The 16610-nt window shown below is 34.3% G+C and overlaps 1 protein-coding gene across 10 annotated transcripts in view; it reads left to right on the top strand.

Annotated features, from left to right (window-relative positions):
* Positions 1 to 1692: 1692 nt before the first annotated feature.
* LOC110816136 (dentin sialophosphoprotein-like protein) overlaps positions 1693 to 16610 on the top strand; it is a 52160-nt gene continuing 37242 nt past the window's right edge. For 4 of the 10 annotated variants that reach the window (XR_015821672.1, XR_015821671.1, XM_088222962.1 and 1 more), the window contains exons 1-3: positions 7053 to 7157; positions 8140 to 8260; positions 8996 to 9039. Coding sequence is in view for 3 of the 10 variants with exons in the window: in XM_088222962.1 (XP_088079088.1) it covers positions 8170 to 8260; positions 8996 to 9039 (135 nt within the window). In the remaining 7 variants the exon portion in view is untranslated. Of the gene's footprint in view, positions 1882 to 7052; positions 7158 to 8139; positions 8261 to 8995; positions 9040 to 16499; positions 16583 to 16610 lie in introns of those variants that run through there. The other 6 variants (XM_022044187.2, XM_022044188.2, XM_088222961.1 and 3 more) reach the window with 5 other exon arrangements.

The following is a 16610-nucleotide window of genomic DNA, read 5'->3' as shown; positions in this document are numbered from 1 at the left end:
GGGAAAAAATAACACAGCCACCTTTGTTCTCATTAATTCACCAGAGACCACATGAAAGAATACTGTTTAGACGCGACACAAAGTTAACATAAGAGCATTGGCCTTATGTGATTGAAATGACGAAGCTACTCTGGCTTTTCTTCGTCTAGTGATTCCATGTTCATTATTTCCAAACAACAGTTGTTGAATGAAAACAACTGGATTGATATCAACAATTAGAAAATCAACTCATTGCACGTTATTCAAATTTGTGGTAGAAAATGAAAACTAAATGAAAAAAAGGTAAAAGAAATAGTAAAAAACAATTTTCTCGTTCATATAGTTTTCTAAACTTTTCCAGTCCAAACAACAGAAACTCAATTAACGTCAGAAATCGCAGGCGCATACTTCAGAGTCAACGTAACCCGATAGTGTTATGGAGATTGTATATTTTATGCATTAGATCACAACATGATATGAACAGCAGCACTCAACGCAAATACACACTTAAAAACACACATGTATCTGTGCAAGTACACATGCACATGGATAAACAGGAAGACAGAGATCGGTTTAGAGATACATACATATATATATATATATCGTCAAAAGCTTCCTTGAGGCGCTCGCAGTCCTCGGCGACACGAGGAAGCTGATCAGGCACCGTAAGAGTCGACATTGTCTTCTTGTTTACCTCTCTGTTTTGCGTGATTAAGAGTTCAGCGGCAATGCATGACTTCGAGAAACCCGAAACGCATTGAATGAAAAATAACAGAAATATAATTGATTTGCAGAAACAATAATTAGCTCAAATGAGTTGTATGAACAATTTGATTTGTTAAAATGTTAATATTACTTTTTAATAAAAATTTAAAATTAATCGATGTCGTTTACACAAAATCTGTCTAATTTAATTTAGAGCACTTAATTAGTATTTCTCAAAATTATAAAATTAGATTATCAATTTTAAGATTTATTTAGCCAGAAAACCTGAATATGTTGTACGTAAATTTTGAATTGCCTTCAACTACACCCCCACCTAATGTAGACTGTGATACGCATTATATAGATGTATGATATATCCATGATGAAGTCGCATCATGTACATGTATTTAATTAATTTTAATTTCAATATAAATCTTACCAAACATGTGACTAAAATAAATTATTTTATTTTATTATTATTTTTATGTTGCTTGGACTTAGGATTAAATTGTTCGATCCAAAATATGACCACTCTTAATTATACGTTTGTAATGTAATTTTATGTTATTCGAAACTTGTGCTGTTTTTTTTTTTTTTTTTATAACCCAATGAAGATAATTAATTTTGTTTAACATGAAGATTAATATCAGATTACGCACTCTATTAATTAATTCTATTAAAAAAAAACAACATTAAGAAAAGAGGCAGGCGGAGATGATTCGGACCCCACAATAAAAAATTCACGCGAGAACAAATCCCACGTCACTACACCAGACCGCGTGCACGCCACGAATATTCGTTACCAAGTGGTCCTGGGACGCGTGTCGACCTGCCAGAACCTGTGATTACGTGGACCAATCCTGCCTCAGAAACTGATCGGATCTCATCCCCTTCTCTCGTCCACGAATTCTGATATCTACCGCTCGCCAGCATTGATCTGCTCGCCACGTGTCTCCTCCTGTGTCACCATCTTTTTCGATTTAATATAAAATATGAATAAAATATTCAAAAACTAAAAAAATTGGGTGCTTCCTCCACAGAAGAAATCCAGAACATCCCAGAAATCTTTTGGATTAGGGCAAAGCGATTTTAGATTAAGGATTTACTTTTCTACTGCGACTTGGAGACTTCGCTTTCCGGCAGAATTTCGAATTTAGTGGGAAAATTTTGAGTTCCTTGTGGAGTACAGTTTTTCAGGTGAGTATTCATTTGAATATCGGTTTTGGTTTGATGTACGCCTGCTTGAAAGAGAATAATCTTGATGCTTCTGTATTTTCTGGATTTTTCAATCGGTTGTTTATTTTGTTGAGTCGTATACTGCGTTTTGTTGGTGAGAGAATTTGGAAATGGAATGGATTTTGAGTACGGACAGTCGAAATTGTAAAATTGGTTTTGCTAGGTAGAGGAAGCGAAGGAAGCCACTGTAGGGGCAGAGGTAAGGGAGGGTATTTGGTGTTTAGCAAGTCTTACTTCTCTGAGATTATAGGCCTGACCACAGGTCAAGGAAATAGGGTAGAGGTTCTTGGGAGCTTAAACTAATAATCACATTTTCATGGTCAATAGGTAAGACCTCAGAAATTTGCAGCATAAAAATCTGTCTATAAATAGCAACCAGGGGTGACAACGGAACCACTATTTTGAGTTTTTTGAGGTAGAAATATCATTCTTGACAGCAGAGAATTGAGGCGTTGTAACCCAGCATGTGCTTGATCATGAAAACGTTTTTCAATCTCTTGCCAAGCTTGGGGAGTGGTTAAGGTTTGATTTGGTTTTTAGGAGGCTTCATAGGATGTTGGAGGAGAATAGCTTGGATCAAAAAGAGGAGAACAAGGGACTCGACTTGCTGCTGCTGGAGCTTCAAGTTTGACTGGGCATTTCCTGCTTAATCAGTGATGGCTATTGGATGATATGTTTGACGCATCTATGTGGTCAAGTACACTACAGCCTTGGAAGACTTGTAAGAACAGAGATTTCCATTTAAGAAGCTAGAGAAATCTAGGGTCTCCATAAAATAGATTCTTACGTTAGAGACACCAAAGAGGGGTAGGAATTTTGAGAGACATTGAAGAAGGTGGCGTTTTAGGAAGGGGAATGGTACAAATAATTTGAACACTAGATCAAGAAAGCTATGTCATGATACAAATTTTAAGACTAAATTCACTTGACCATTTGGTTTTCATTAATTAAAGGTACATATAGAAGTGAAGTCCACCTTTTGGTAGAACTCAAAAGTGTGTCATATTAACTAACATAATTTGATTATGTAAACAGATGATTGAATATTATATTTTCTGGATATTGATGATTTCTATTTTTCTACAGAAGAAGCGAATGTTTCCATTTGTGGTGATTGATACTTGGTTGAGTCCAATTGAATTCCCGAAGCAATTTTCTCTTACTTCTATAAAAAATATCTTTAAAAAAGAGTATCTCTCAAAAATCTATTTGATTAAGTTTTTTGTTTGATTTTAGTGTTGTTATTTTTGAAAGAAAAATATTAACTATTCATAAGCAACAAAGGCGTATAACTCATATACCGAATTTACATGTTAATTAAAATATGTATAAGGTCCCCAAGATCCTTATAAGAATAAAGAAAATGACCTTTAATAAAAGAACCTAGAGTCTGAAGCCATGTGTCTTTGAATTTATCAAAATTAGACTCAATGCCCTCAAAAACATTCCCTTTTCTTTCCTTCCAGATAACACAAACGTAGCTAAAGGAATAAGACTTGAAGAAATGTTATCCCTATGGGCCCTTTTCGCTCCCTATTCTTATCTCTTACTGAGCCATCATCCAGTTGACATCCATCACAGTAATCTAAGTTTCACAAAAAGGTAAGCAAATAGAAAACAGAACAGAATATACGATTCTATATCACTCTTGCACAGATAGCTACCATTGACCAATATTTTTTCCCTCCTAGTCAACTTATCCAGTGTTAGGGTACAATTATCAAATAGGCACCAAAACAGGCATACGATTCTGCATCACTCTTGCACATATAGCGACTAATCAGCTTATCTGATGTTAAGGTACACTCTCTAGCAGCCTCTCAAGCAGCTTTTACCTTCTAGAGCAGCCTGGATGGCAACTCCATACAAGTTTCATTCCTCTTGTTCAGATGCAGTTAAAAGTGTTAACTGAGAAAAATCCCTTAGAGTTAAGCCTCCAAATAGGATAATCCTTGACCACGTTAGAAGTACATTTGAATAGAACTAATAGAACAAATTCATACTCATTGATCTTTTGATCATCAAGGTGATCTTCACAATTGACGAGCCATTCCCTTTCAAACTTCGGAAAGATTCCTGAATCGTGGGGTCTCTTTATGATGTGCGAGAGCAAAATCCAGGAAAATTGGGTCTTGAGTGCCCCTCTATCTAACCACTCATCTTGCCAAAAGTTCACTTTCTCTCTAGACCCAACACTTAATGCATTTCTACAACTCCTTTCTCTTTGTGCATTTTTTCCTTTGCAAGCCTATACCATGCGGCCGAGAAGGAAAACTTCGTAGATCAATCCATATCCTCGTTGTCAAATATAACACTTATTGCTCTTCCTTACAAGCTATCATGCTCTAGTATAGACCTCCACCTCAATTTTCCTTTTCAAGTGGCTACTTTTTCACTCATGATATTTTTTTCATTTTTTATATAATAATGCCTCATATATTGTGTTAGGATATAATTATTATTTAAATATGTGAGGATATTTTTATGTATTATTGAACACTTTTCAAATTACACAAATTGTGAGATAGGATGGAGATGGTATTTAGTACATTTTCTTGTACCTTTATGAAGTGCAATTATCACTATCACAAGACTATATAAGTTTTTCGAAACTTACTTTAGTTCTAGGATAAAGGTCGGATTCTTGGACCGACTTGGCTCAGTATTTGACATCTTTCTCCTTGTATACACTTAAGAAAATTTAGGGTCTAGTATGATTTCTTGAGAGTATGGACCTTGAAGATTTTCTTGTGGTAGTGAGTTTTCTGGTGGATTTTGAGCATTCTCTCGTGGTAATGGTTTTGAGGTATGTGAAAAAGGTAATAAATTAAAATTCATTAAGAATTTTGTATCCTTATCTTTTAATATGGACTCCCTATGAAGATAAGGTTATATCTAGTGTGTGTATGAAAATGTTTAGAAGTATTAGTTATGTGTTTTGTGGCTCCTGAGTCTACATCCCAAGAATTTTCAAAGGGTTTATTTGAAAAATTCAGTCCATGTGAGGTAGAAGTTGTATTTGAATATCCCACTAGGTGTATCAATAAATCGATATCTGTTTGTTTTTCCAGGGATCTAAGTTGGATTTTTAATTTTTCAATCTTCACTTTGAATTCACTAATATTTGAAGTTGCAATGTTGGGTTGGGATGTTATCTCCAACATCGTTTACAAATTGCATGCTAGTTAATGTCGAAATAGAAAATTATTAGAAGAATTTTACTTGGAACTCGTGGCTGCATGGGGAGGGAATTTGCAGCTTGCAACTGATCCAGCTCTGTTGAGTCGCAAAGTCAACTTGCTGAATCAACTTGGATAACGAACTCACTAACTCAGCTTTACTACGATTATTAAGAATGGTTTGATGTGTTTTATATTAAATGTTACAACCCATATATACAGTTGTTCTAGGATGGAGAGGAAATGTACAAATTTTTTTCTTCAAAGACGGGAAAAAATATACAATTAATTACAACAAATTATGAAGGGCATAATTTACTTTTATATTCTTTAACCTAATTTACCATCTCTTTAACAACAATTATAAAGAGTAGAGGAGATAAAGAGTCTCTTTGTTTGATACCTATAAAGGTCTTCAAGAAAGAGGATGGATCGTATGCTGTTTGTATGTCAAGCTTATACATCAAATTAGCCACTATCTCATAAGCAATTACAACCATACCATAGTCTCCCTCACTCATAAAGGCATGCTGACACTCACCAATCACCCTCCACACCAACTTGGACATTCTTCTTGCAAGAACTTTTGCAAAGTCTGTAGACAACTACCTACGAGTCTAATTGGCTTGAAATATTGGATGCTTGTAATCCCTTCAAGCTTTGGAGTGGGTACTAGAAAAGTAGAATTTAAGTGCTTGACAAAGGATCTTGATTCATGAAATTCTCTAAAAAGGTCACTTATATTTGCTCTAACCACACCCCAAATTTTCTGAAGGAAACCCATGTTAATATCATCTGACCTTAGAGCTTTGTCATCCTACATTGCATGAGACCTTCCAAAATTTTCTCCTCTGGGAATTCTTGTTCCAAAAAGACAAGGTCTCTCTCCTCCAAACTATTTAAGTCAAGACCATCGAGCATGGACCTCCAATTGGAATTCTTAGTGAACAGATTCTGAACGTGAGATTTCATCAATCTGTGAAATCCTCATTACCTTTTACTACTTCGCCATTAATTTCCAGCTCCTTCATATAATTTATTCTTCTATGATCGCTAGCTATGATATGGAAGAACTTAGTGTTTCTATTTCCCTCTTTAGTCCATTTAGCTCTCGATTTTGGTCTCCAAAAAATCTCCTCAATTGGATCCGATTTGCCAAATCCAGGCCCACAATCTTCCTTCTCTCACTGTTCCTTGGGGTTACCTCACTCTCTCAATTTGGATCCAATGTTTATGCCTCTTTATTTCTATGAACTGAAATGATCTTTTTGTTGTTTGGGTAATGAGAAAATGTAAGAAGGGAAATGGAGTGAACTATCTGATGTTATAGGTAACACTACTTTAATCATTCCAATTCATGGAAAAAGAAGCATAAAAATGAAGTTAAAAATTAAAATGCTAAATACAACAATATCTCTTCCAATAAAAGAATGCTTAAAATGCAATGAATACTTTTCTCTCGAAAAAAAAGTTCAGTCCACCAGCGCACTCAATTGAGATCATAATGTCTCACCTCAACATCAAAGTGGAGCTTTATGTATATTTTTCTTTTGAAATAAAAAATATAAAAATATATTAAAAGGCACCAAGGGGATGCCAACCCATATATAGATTATTTACATATTTACAGAACCTTATGTATATAATGTTTGTGTTCATAACTAATATTACTGTTTCTCAATCTTCAGGATTTGATGTTTTTCTGGAAGTCTTCTATCTTTCTAGATTAGATTTTTCTATTATTACCTTTTTTACAAGGATTGTTTTCATTAGATAGGGTCTGGAGACCTAAGAACTTAAACCAAACTTGTTTTATGTGATTTGAGTTCTCTGAATTTATTTATTGACTAGTCTGGAATTGTTCTAATTTCTATGTTTTTTCAACTGTTCTATTGGCAGTTTGAGTTCAGGAAGCTATCGTCTAATATTATTATTGGTTTGTTTTCTGATCAGTAACTTTATTGGGGACATAGAAAAAATGACAAATAATAGCACTGCCCTTGCATTTAGTGGTGGATAGAGGACCTCGGAGGAATGTCAGACTTGTGCATGTATGAGGTAGGCTGCTATTTATAATTTGTGTGAACCTTTTAAGTTGAGATTCATCTTTTTTCTCTCAATTCCAACCGTCATTTTTTTTTCTGAGAACAAAGATAATTCTATTGAGCAGATTATTTTTTCTTCCAAAGATGATGATTTGCATGATAATCTATCCCTACATATTTGTGTGGATTACTAACATATAACTTGTTGAAATGAGTAACCTGGTGCTGTAGTCCTTGTTTTCTTTTCCGGGAGGGAAGGGGGAGATTGTAAAATGCACCACCTTTATTGTCTTAACTAGTTAGGAGAAAGGCGCTTTTTAGTCTTGATTTCATTCTTCAGTCATACCTATACGTATAGGTAGTTGAGAATTTTTACTATTGCAATGGGGGCTAATTGGTCTTCTTGACTAGCAAGTTTAGGTCTTCCATTTAACTGTAGAATGTGGGATGTGATAGAATCTGCAATTTTAATATCAAAACAGTTTACTTTCCATAGGAATAAGTCATTGCTTATTGACAACCTCCTTGTATGAAAATCATCAAAATTATACTGGCATCTTATAGTTCACTTCTATTTTGAAATTATGTAAGATTTTGAAAGATTAAGAAATTAGGATTTGGCAATTAGGAATTCATGTTTGTTTTTATGGAATCTGTTGACAAAATTACAAGTTCATTTATAGTGCATACACATGTTATGCCTCGATTGCTACTAAGGTAAGAATTGGTAATTATTATTCTTCTGTTGAATTGTGTTGAGTGGATTCAGATTCAAGGTTCAGAAGAATGTTATTTTTTTTATTACAATTTGAGTAGATATAAATGTGTCATATGAATTATCAGAGACCTTGGTTTGTGATTATTTATTCTATTATTATTAATTAATTTGATTTAGGGAAACTAATGACTCGGCACATTTTTTCCTTCTCTTATCATTTTCAATCTGACTTTTCTACATGCATTTTAAAATTAGTTGTAAAACTCGTTATTATTAGGTGATTACCGATTGTTAATCTCCACTCTCGATGAGGAAATTGACTGTGTTGATAGTCACTCCAGACATTTGGTCTTCCAATTTTTTCAAGATCTCGAAATTAAATAGCAACTGGAGGGCATGTTTGTGATAACTTCTGCTATCTTCTCTCTGAATTTTCAATTATGTTGCTAGTGTTTCCCTAATATCTTCTGTGAATTAGCATATTTTCTTCATTTTTCTGAAGGTGTTAGCTCTTATCTTTTTGTTTTTTATACTATATTGGAGACACTTACATTAGTCCACCTTGTGTGCTCCCTTGTCTTTGGCCTCGCATGTAGCTGTTTTCTTTTTCAACGTGTTAATAGGATAAATTGAACCGTTTTGGGTGGAGAATATGCTGTAAACATTTGAACCATGAATATAAGCCATAAAAAATTTGATTGAACCCAGATATCTATTCAGCTTCCTGGAAGATGTTTTTGAATTAATGATCATCCAGCTTAAAGTGTTTAACATTCTCTTTTCCTAATCGTTCTCTAAAACTTGTTCTCCTTATATTGAGAAAAGTACTACATGGAATCTTCTACTCTGAACAGGAGGCTAAATCAGCATGTTTTCTTCCTTGAACTGGAATGTTTATACAGTTCTAGGTGGATTAAAACGGAGGGTTAGCTTCTGTGTTCTACTTCTGAATTTAGTTGCTTTTCGATACTGTTTCTTGTCAATTGTTAGTCATCCTCTAAGAATCATCTGTATTTCTTTCCCTCATTCTCTGTACCGGTTGATTTACTATATTTTGTATTTGCCTTTTATCTCCATAGTTCATACTGTATTCCAGTCGATGCATTGCTTATGGCTAGTTTATCTTTGTCTAGGCCTGGCATTCAAGTTCTCGCTCGCGAAGAAGCTCCTAAGAAGGGTAAAGAGAAGGAACATATTTTCATTTTCAAAGAAATTATGTTATATTTTCTGTGACATTTGGTTCCATAAAAGGTTGAAGAGTATGGGGTATTATATCTCATTAAGAGTTGAATTAACAAAAGCTCCATGGTCTTATTGCTTCTGAGGTCTTTTGTCCTCCGAGTTTTCTAGTTGACCTGTTGCTAAAATCTTCTAATTAGAGGTTATAGAATCTGATCTACTCCTATAGATCATTGATTTGCCTTGTTGAGTCATTTTCAATTAAATGAGATGGCTTTTTGCTATTTTTCAAGTTTACTAGGTTACATTACTTTTTTTTTTACGTTCCTTTTCATATGTAAGACATAGTTTCTTAATACTCAAAAGACTTCGTTTATGAATATTTGCAAGTTTGATGATGCTAAACATCTATGATGTTGTGTTTTTTCTTCTGTGAGTACGTTAATGCTAAAAACTCATGCCTTCCTTATCTTAATATCTTTAAATCAAAACTCTAGTTTGTCATGGTGAAAAAATCTGCTGGGATGAGTCAAGCCGAGTCAGTCTGTTAGTCAATCCAAGTAGATTATTGTAGAATATGGAATTTTTGGATTTCTTGAAGTATTAAATTTTGACTTTGATTCTTGATTCTTATCCATTGGTTACAACTTAATGGCTGCCCTTGACTGTATTGCCTCTTCAACTTTACCTAAAAACTCATAACATATGCGCTACGGTGGAGTTACAAATGGCTTAAGTGCTTAAACACTTGGAAAAACAAAAACAATATGAAGAAAACACCCAACCTTCCACAAGGTAGCCTAATAATCCTCGAAGTTTGTTTAGTCTGCACATGGTACTCTTCTTATTCATGGACCTAGAAATAATGTTTTTCCTCTGAATTAGCGATGTGTAATTTTCTTAGTCATCCTAACAAGATCCTGCAAGGTGGGATCTTCTTTTATGATAATCAATTTGAGTACGATCAGTATGAAGCTCCAAATAGGGAAGTTATTTATGGTAGAATCCCACCCAAAATTCTTGGGCATTCGCCACTACCTACTAGGCATGATGACCACATAAAAGTTACTAAAAATGAGTGATGTTAAGTGTTCCTTCCTATGATTGTAACTTGTATCCTAGTATTTTCTTGGATTAGTTAAATAGCTTAGAAGGTTATTTTGAGCGGTATTATGCATCTGACATAGGGTGTAGGTTTACGAAAATGAAGTTGGTAGGATAAGCTAGGAAGTCAGCAATTGATCCCAGTGAAACTTAGAATGTCTAGGAGATTTAACTATCATACGATGGGAGGTTATGAAATAAAAGGTGAAAGAAAAACACCTTCCTACCTAATATTGCAGTTGCTTGTTTGAAAAATTACTGCATTTGCAATAATTGAATAATTGCATAACTGATTGCATATCTCGATCTGGGAAACTCTGTCTTAGATGTGAACTTGAGAAGACTCTTTTGTCACTCTTTATAGGTTTATCTGGGTAGAAATTAAAAGAGAAGTTTCCTTGTACTCTTCTGAGTTGTTAGAAGAATCCAACTAAAAGGCACTGGAAAGAAATATTTTGAATTTCGTAATAAGCGTTGAATGTCATCTTTCATAGGGGAGTCAACTCAATCAAAGTATGTTTCTCAGTCCATTTTACAGCTAAGAATCCTATCTCTCAAGCACCTAACTCTAGCACTTCCTAATGGATCTTTTGGTTTCAATTTAGTGTCATCTTTGTCATGAGAAGGTTCACATTTGCTTCCATGTGTACTTGATGTGCTTTGGTTGTTGAGCATGAATCTTATGACTCACTATCTCTTGAAATACAAATTATTGATCTGATTGAGCACTCAGGTGATGAAGATGTATTTGATAATGAAAAAATTATTACTTCTATTTGCACATTGTTTCTCCAAGTTGTCCTCTTAATGATCCTAAGGAGTTTTAAGAGGTTTAGGCTGCTACACCTTGTGATCGCATCTCTTCGACTAGAATAACCTGAAAACCTCTCACATGGATAACAACTCAATGAGCCTTTTTAGATTGGTGACTTTTGTGATGCATAATCAAACTCTTTGCACTCACTAGGGTGATTAATAGTCCAGAACTGGACTGGACCAGTCCAGACCAGACCAAGATAAAAACAGAAAATGAGAAAATATTCAGATAAAAGATCAGACTAATATCACTTCTGTCTAAATTGGATTGGGCTGGAAATTTTTAGTTTGGTCTGGTTCATTACAATGTGGACCAAATTGCTCCAAACATTTGAATTCTCTTAGCTATATTTTAATTAAGAACTAATAAAAAATTAACAAAAGTTATATAACACACAATATACACACATACACATGATATATGCATATACATACTCCACAATCCATTCAATAAATATGTACACAAATATATTCATATATATCTTTCTCTTTTTTCTCTCTTCTGCAATTCTCTCTTCTTCGATGTGAATATAAAAAATTATCTGAAATATCTTCATAAATCCGATCAACCCTTTACAAGAGAGAGAAAGCTCTCATGATCAACCATGGTTTTCTTTTGTTCCAATCTTTCTAGATCCACACAAAATCCACAAAATTGGCCAGTCGGGGCATATTTTTCATTTAAATTTATAATAATAATCTCTTTCTTTTTTTGTTTCTCCCCATTGATATTTATCCCTACCAAGCTAGTGTTGTCTTCAACATGGTTACATATATATTCTCCACCACATCACACTCAATATATATGCACACACGCACATTTACATAAATACATATATATATGTATATATATATGTACACACCACTGTAGTTGCACGCAGTAGAGCCAAGAGTGCCGAAGGCATAATAGAGAGGAGGAAGTGATGGAGGCAGTAGAGAATAGGAGAGGCAGTTGCTGGTGGTGAGTCGATAGAGATGAGAAGAAGAGGAAGATGAATCAACCAACAGAGAGGCAGCGAGTCGACGGTAGAAGATGAGGAAGTACAAGATGAGAAGACGCAGCGGCCAGCTGGGTGATTTAAATAAGAAGTTATGAAGATGATAAGTTACATTACATTAGGATTGGTAACCATCTTTTTTGGTTTGTGTGTGTATATAAACATATGTTATTTCTTATCTTGGGAATGGCTAGGTCTTGGTATCAAGGAATCTTAAATAATCGTGAAATAAGTGAATATGAGAAGTTGTTAAGCATCCTTTCATTATTGTCTTGGACGGTAACAATGATAGCCCTCAGTGGAGCCTTACCAAGAATGATTCCTTCATGGTAATGTTTTTTTACAAGCGATTGTTCAAGTGTAATGGCAATTGCTGCAAGGATCTCGTACAGGTATGGAAGGTAATGTCCCACCGTAGGTTTCATTCTTTGCATGGGAGGGTAGTAGAGAATGCATTTTAATCATAGATAAGCTAACACGGAGGGGTAAGGTTTTGGTGAATGTGTGTTACTTTTATATGAGGGCAGAGGAGAGTTGCAATCACATTTTGCTATGATGTCCTATGGTGCACAAACTTTGGACCAGGGTTTATAGGTTGGTAGGTATCTGTTGGGTGATGGCAGGTTCGGTGAGGGAAGTGCTTTGAACATGGAAGAGCATAAGGAGTAGGAGCAAATACCCTAATATGATTCCACTTACCATTTTATGGATTGTGTGGAAGGAAAGAAAGAAGTGGGCCTTTGATGGGTGGATGATGTGAATGGATTTGATGTTATCAAGAATAGATGGTTTCACACCCTTGGTTTTTTGTTAGTCGGTTATTCTCCATAGTCGATGGAGGATTTGGAGAACCTTTTTGACAAGTTAACAGATTTGTAAATACTTTTGTATATGGGATGATACCTCTTGGTACCCATAACAATATATTTTCTATATTTTTTATTTCAAATTTTTTTTTTTCTATCTTTTTAACTAGTCCAGGCCGGTCCATATTTGGATTATACCAGAATGGATGAGTCTTCTTGATCTTAATTCTCCTAGTCTAAGGATTTCTAGTTTGGTCCAGTCAAGACTTAACTAGCTAGTCCATTTTGGACCGGCTAATCTGGACAGAGTAATGCTCAGTGTTAGCACTCTCACCTCTTTGGCTCATCGCCTATCCTTCAAAAATATGAACCTAATACCTATTGGCTTGATTTATGTGACCGTGTGGTATTCATCATGTTTCTGGATTTTTGGAATACATCACCTTATTGAGGTTTTCTAGAGCTTCTCGTTGTTTTCTCATATTTGTATAGGCCGTGCAAAATTCCAGCATATGTTGCCGCCAACAACTAGGATTGCAACCATACGGGACATGAATGTTATTCCATGAGCATCTTGTTAAATAGAGAGGTTATCCAAATATGCTGCTATTTAGATTGAGGAAGATTTGTTGCGCACTCTGAATCCAAACTCTTAGCCGGCTATTTGCGTACTAACTAGTCAAAGTCAGTTTTTAAAGTGGAGGAGAATGATGTAGACTCCTTTAAACCTATATAAGAAGGCTTATATTGTGGTCCTTATTCTGGATTTTTTTTAATAGTATGTGTTTGTTAGGAGAGAACTTGACGATTTCTTAGAGCTTATAATTGCTCTAAAAACATTTTGAAACTTTTTCTGCATATAAATTTTGGGACAGCTAGTGGTTTCTATGTAAGAGGGAGGAGCAGCAGTTGTTTGGTGGTTATTTTAGAGCAGTCACTGCTGCACGTTTTCCTTGTTTCTCCCCTACTATTCTACCATACTATTACACCAATACCCGCTTAAATATCCTTCTTAGTACACATAAAATCCAGCACATGAGGAGCAGTTAATCTGCAATATTATTCTGGAATTTTATCCTAATTTCCAGATTTGAATAACTACTACCTTCCTCTTCTTTCATCCTCTGTGTTATCCTTCAACTGAATCATACACATACTTAATATAAAGTGCAGAATTATCATACACAACACAATATCTTTATATTACTAGGCTTAATATAATATCGAGATATATAAGTAAATTTCTCTTCCTCTTTTGAGCATCTTCTTCTGTACAGACCTTAACAGCTGATTATAGTACCTTTTAAGAGAGTCATTTTTATTTTCCTAATTAGGAAATATAATTTATAGTCAATTTTAGCCATTAACTTGTTTAAGAAACTTTAGATTTCTTTTCCTATTAGATAGTTAAGGTTAGCATCTATGTAAAGGTTTCTAATTAACAATTTATGTCGAGTTTGGAATTGATAATTTTTTAATGAATTTATTTCATGTTTCTATCTATTACTTTACTGTCTCTGTTGTTCTTAATGTTTGTCGTCTTCTTTATTAAAAGAGACTAGCAGGAAAAAACTTTATATTTATACTATATTAATTTGAATAATTTTCACACTTGAAAAAAGAATAATGCACAGTGACATTATATAGCCAAGTAAGAGAAATGTACAAGCCCTAATTAATGAGATTTTGCCATCCTAATTTAATCATTCTAAATATAAAAGATTTACAAGATAGTACAAAATATTCCTACATTCTAAAATTATAGCCAATCATCTTAAATGTAGAATAAATAATTAATCATGAAATTATAGCCAATTATCTTCAATATAGAATAAATAATTGACTTTCTTTCACTCCCCCTCAAGCTTAGCTGTAGATGTTGTGGGTCCAAGTTTGTCAACTAACCTCTCAAAATCGAGGCTTTAGAGACTCTTAATGAAAATATCAGCTGTTTGACTCAAAATTGGAACATAGATGATAGACACCATCCCATCTTCTATCTTTTTTTTAATGAAATGACGGTTTATTCTAACGTGTTTGGTTCTATCATGATAAATTGGGTTGTGAATGATACTGATAGCAGTTTTATTGTTACAGTATAGATTTAGTGGTTCACTTGTTAGTTTCTTTAATTTTCCTAGTAAATTTCTCCGCCATATCATCTCACACACACTGTGAGACAAGGATCTCAACTCAGCTTTTGCACTGTTTCTTGCGACCACAGTTTGTTTCTTGTTTTTCCAAGTGGCTAAGTTTTCCCAAACAAATGAACAATACCCTTATGTTGATCTCCTATCTATGACTAATCCTACCCAATTTGCATCTGTAAATGTTTCAATGGTCCGATTTGAGGTTTTCTTAAAGAATAAACATTTTATCGGATATCCTTGTAGATATCTTAAAACTCGTATAATTTCAGTCATGTGCTCCTCTGTGGGTGCATGTATAAACTGGCTGACATAACTTAGAGTAAAACTAATGTCAGGTCTAGTATGTGAAAGGTAGATTAGTTTTCCAACTAATCTTTGAAACCTTTGTTTGTTAACCGATTTGTTTGTTTTTAAATTACCAAATTTCACATTGGGATAAGAGTGTTTGTAGGTTTGCAACCCAACATACCAGTTTCTTTTAATAAATCAAGGACATACTTTTTTTGAGATACTAAAATTCACTCTCGAGCTATCTCCATACCAAAAAAATATTAAAGTTCACCCAAATCTTTTATTTTGAAGTCTAAAGTAAGACCTTTCTTGATTCGGGTAATTTCCTCAATATCATCTCATGTTATAATAGTATCGTCAACGTAAACTATTAAAATAGTTATTTTACCCTCCTTGTGCTTGAAAAACAGTGTGTGATCCGTCTGTGGCTGTATATAATCTTGTCCTTTTATTACTTTCATGAATCTGTCAAACCAAGCACATAGAGACTGTTTAAAGCCATACAAACGTTTTTGCAATTTGACTATCTTGCCATGGCTGCTATTATTAAATCCTAGTAGTAGGTCTTTAAAGACATTCTCTTCAAATTCTTCGTTTAAAAAAATATTCTTTACATGTAATTGTTGTAAGGGCCAATCTAAGTTAGCAACAAGAGATAGAAGTACACGTACCGTTTTGATTTTTGTAACAGAAGCAAAATTCTCTTGATAATCAACACAATAAGTTTGCGTATAACTTTTTGCGACTAGTTTGACTTTACATTTTTCAATAGTACAATTGGCCTTGTATTTCACTGTGAACACCTACTTACATCCAATAACAACTTTGTCTTTTGGCTTTTCCACCACATCCGAAGTCCAGTACTTTTCTAATGCACTTATTTATTCTAAAATTGCAGCTTTCCATACTGGTTTTTGCAAGACTTCATCCACTGTTTTTGGAATCTTTACCTATATCAAATTTGTAACAGACATCTTGTAGTGTCCAGAGAGCTTATCATACCCAATAAAATTTGAGATAATAAGTAATGAATGGAAGACCTGGTTTTCTTTCTCACATCCATAAGAACTTCTAGATCATGATTCTCAAGATCTGAATCTAAATTTGAGGATTGAGATTGCAGGGGCTCAATGTCCTTTGCTTTCTTTCGATTTTTTCTTCTTGAATAAGTTAGCAGATCTTTGACTTTATGATCGATAATAGGGATAGACTGTAAAGTTTTTCCTGATGGTAAATTTGTGTTTATGGTTTCGGTTTTGATTAAGAAGATTATTTCTTTATTTTTCATCACAGATTCTAATGTGGACTGATTAGGACTTTCTGCAACTTTTGGAGTTTGTGAGAGAGGATCCCGGTTCAACTCCCACGAGTTTGAGGTAAGGTTTGGTGTGATGGGATTTGATT

The sequence above is a fragment of the Carica papaya genome, chromosome 6 (assembly GCF_054855325.1).
Source record: "Carica papaya isolate Zhongbai chromosome 6, ASM5485532v1, whole genome shotgun sequence".
Classification (NCBI taxonomy): domain Eukaryota; kingdom Viridiplantae; phylum Streptophyta; class Magnoliopsida; order Brassicales; family Caricaceae; genus Carica; species Carica papaya.
Note: the sequence above shows the minus strand (reverse complement) of the source record. Positions and strands in the feature narration are given on the sequence as shown.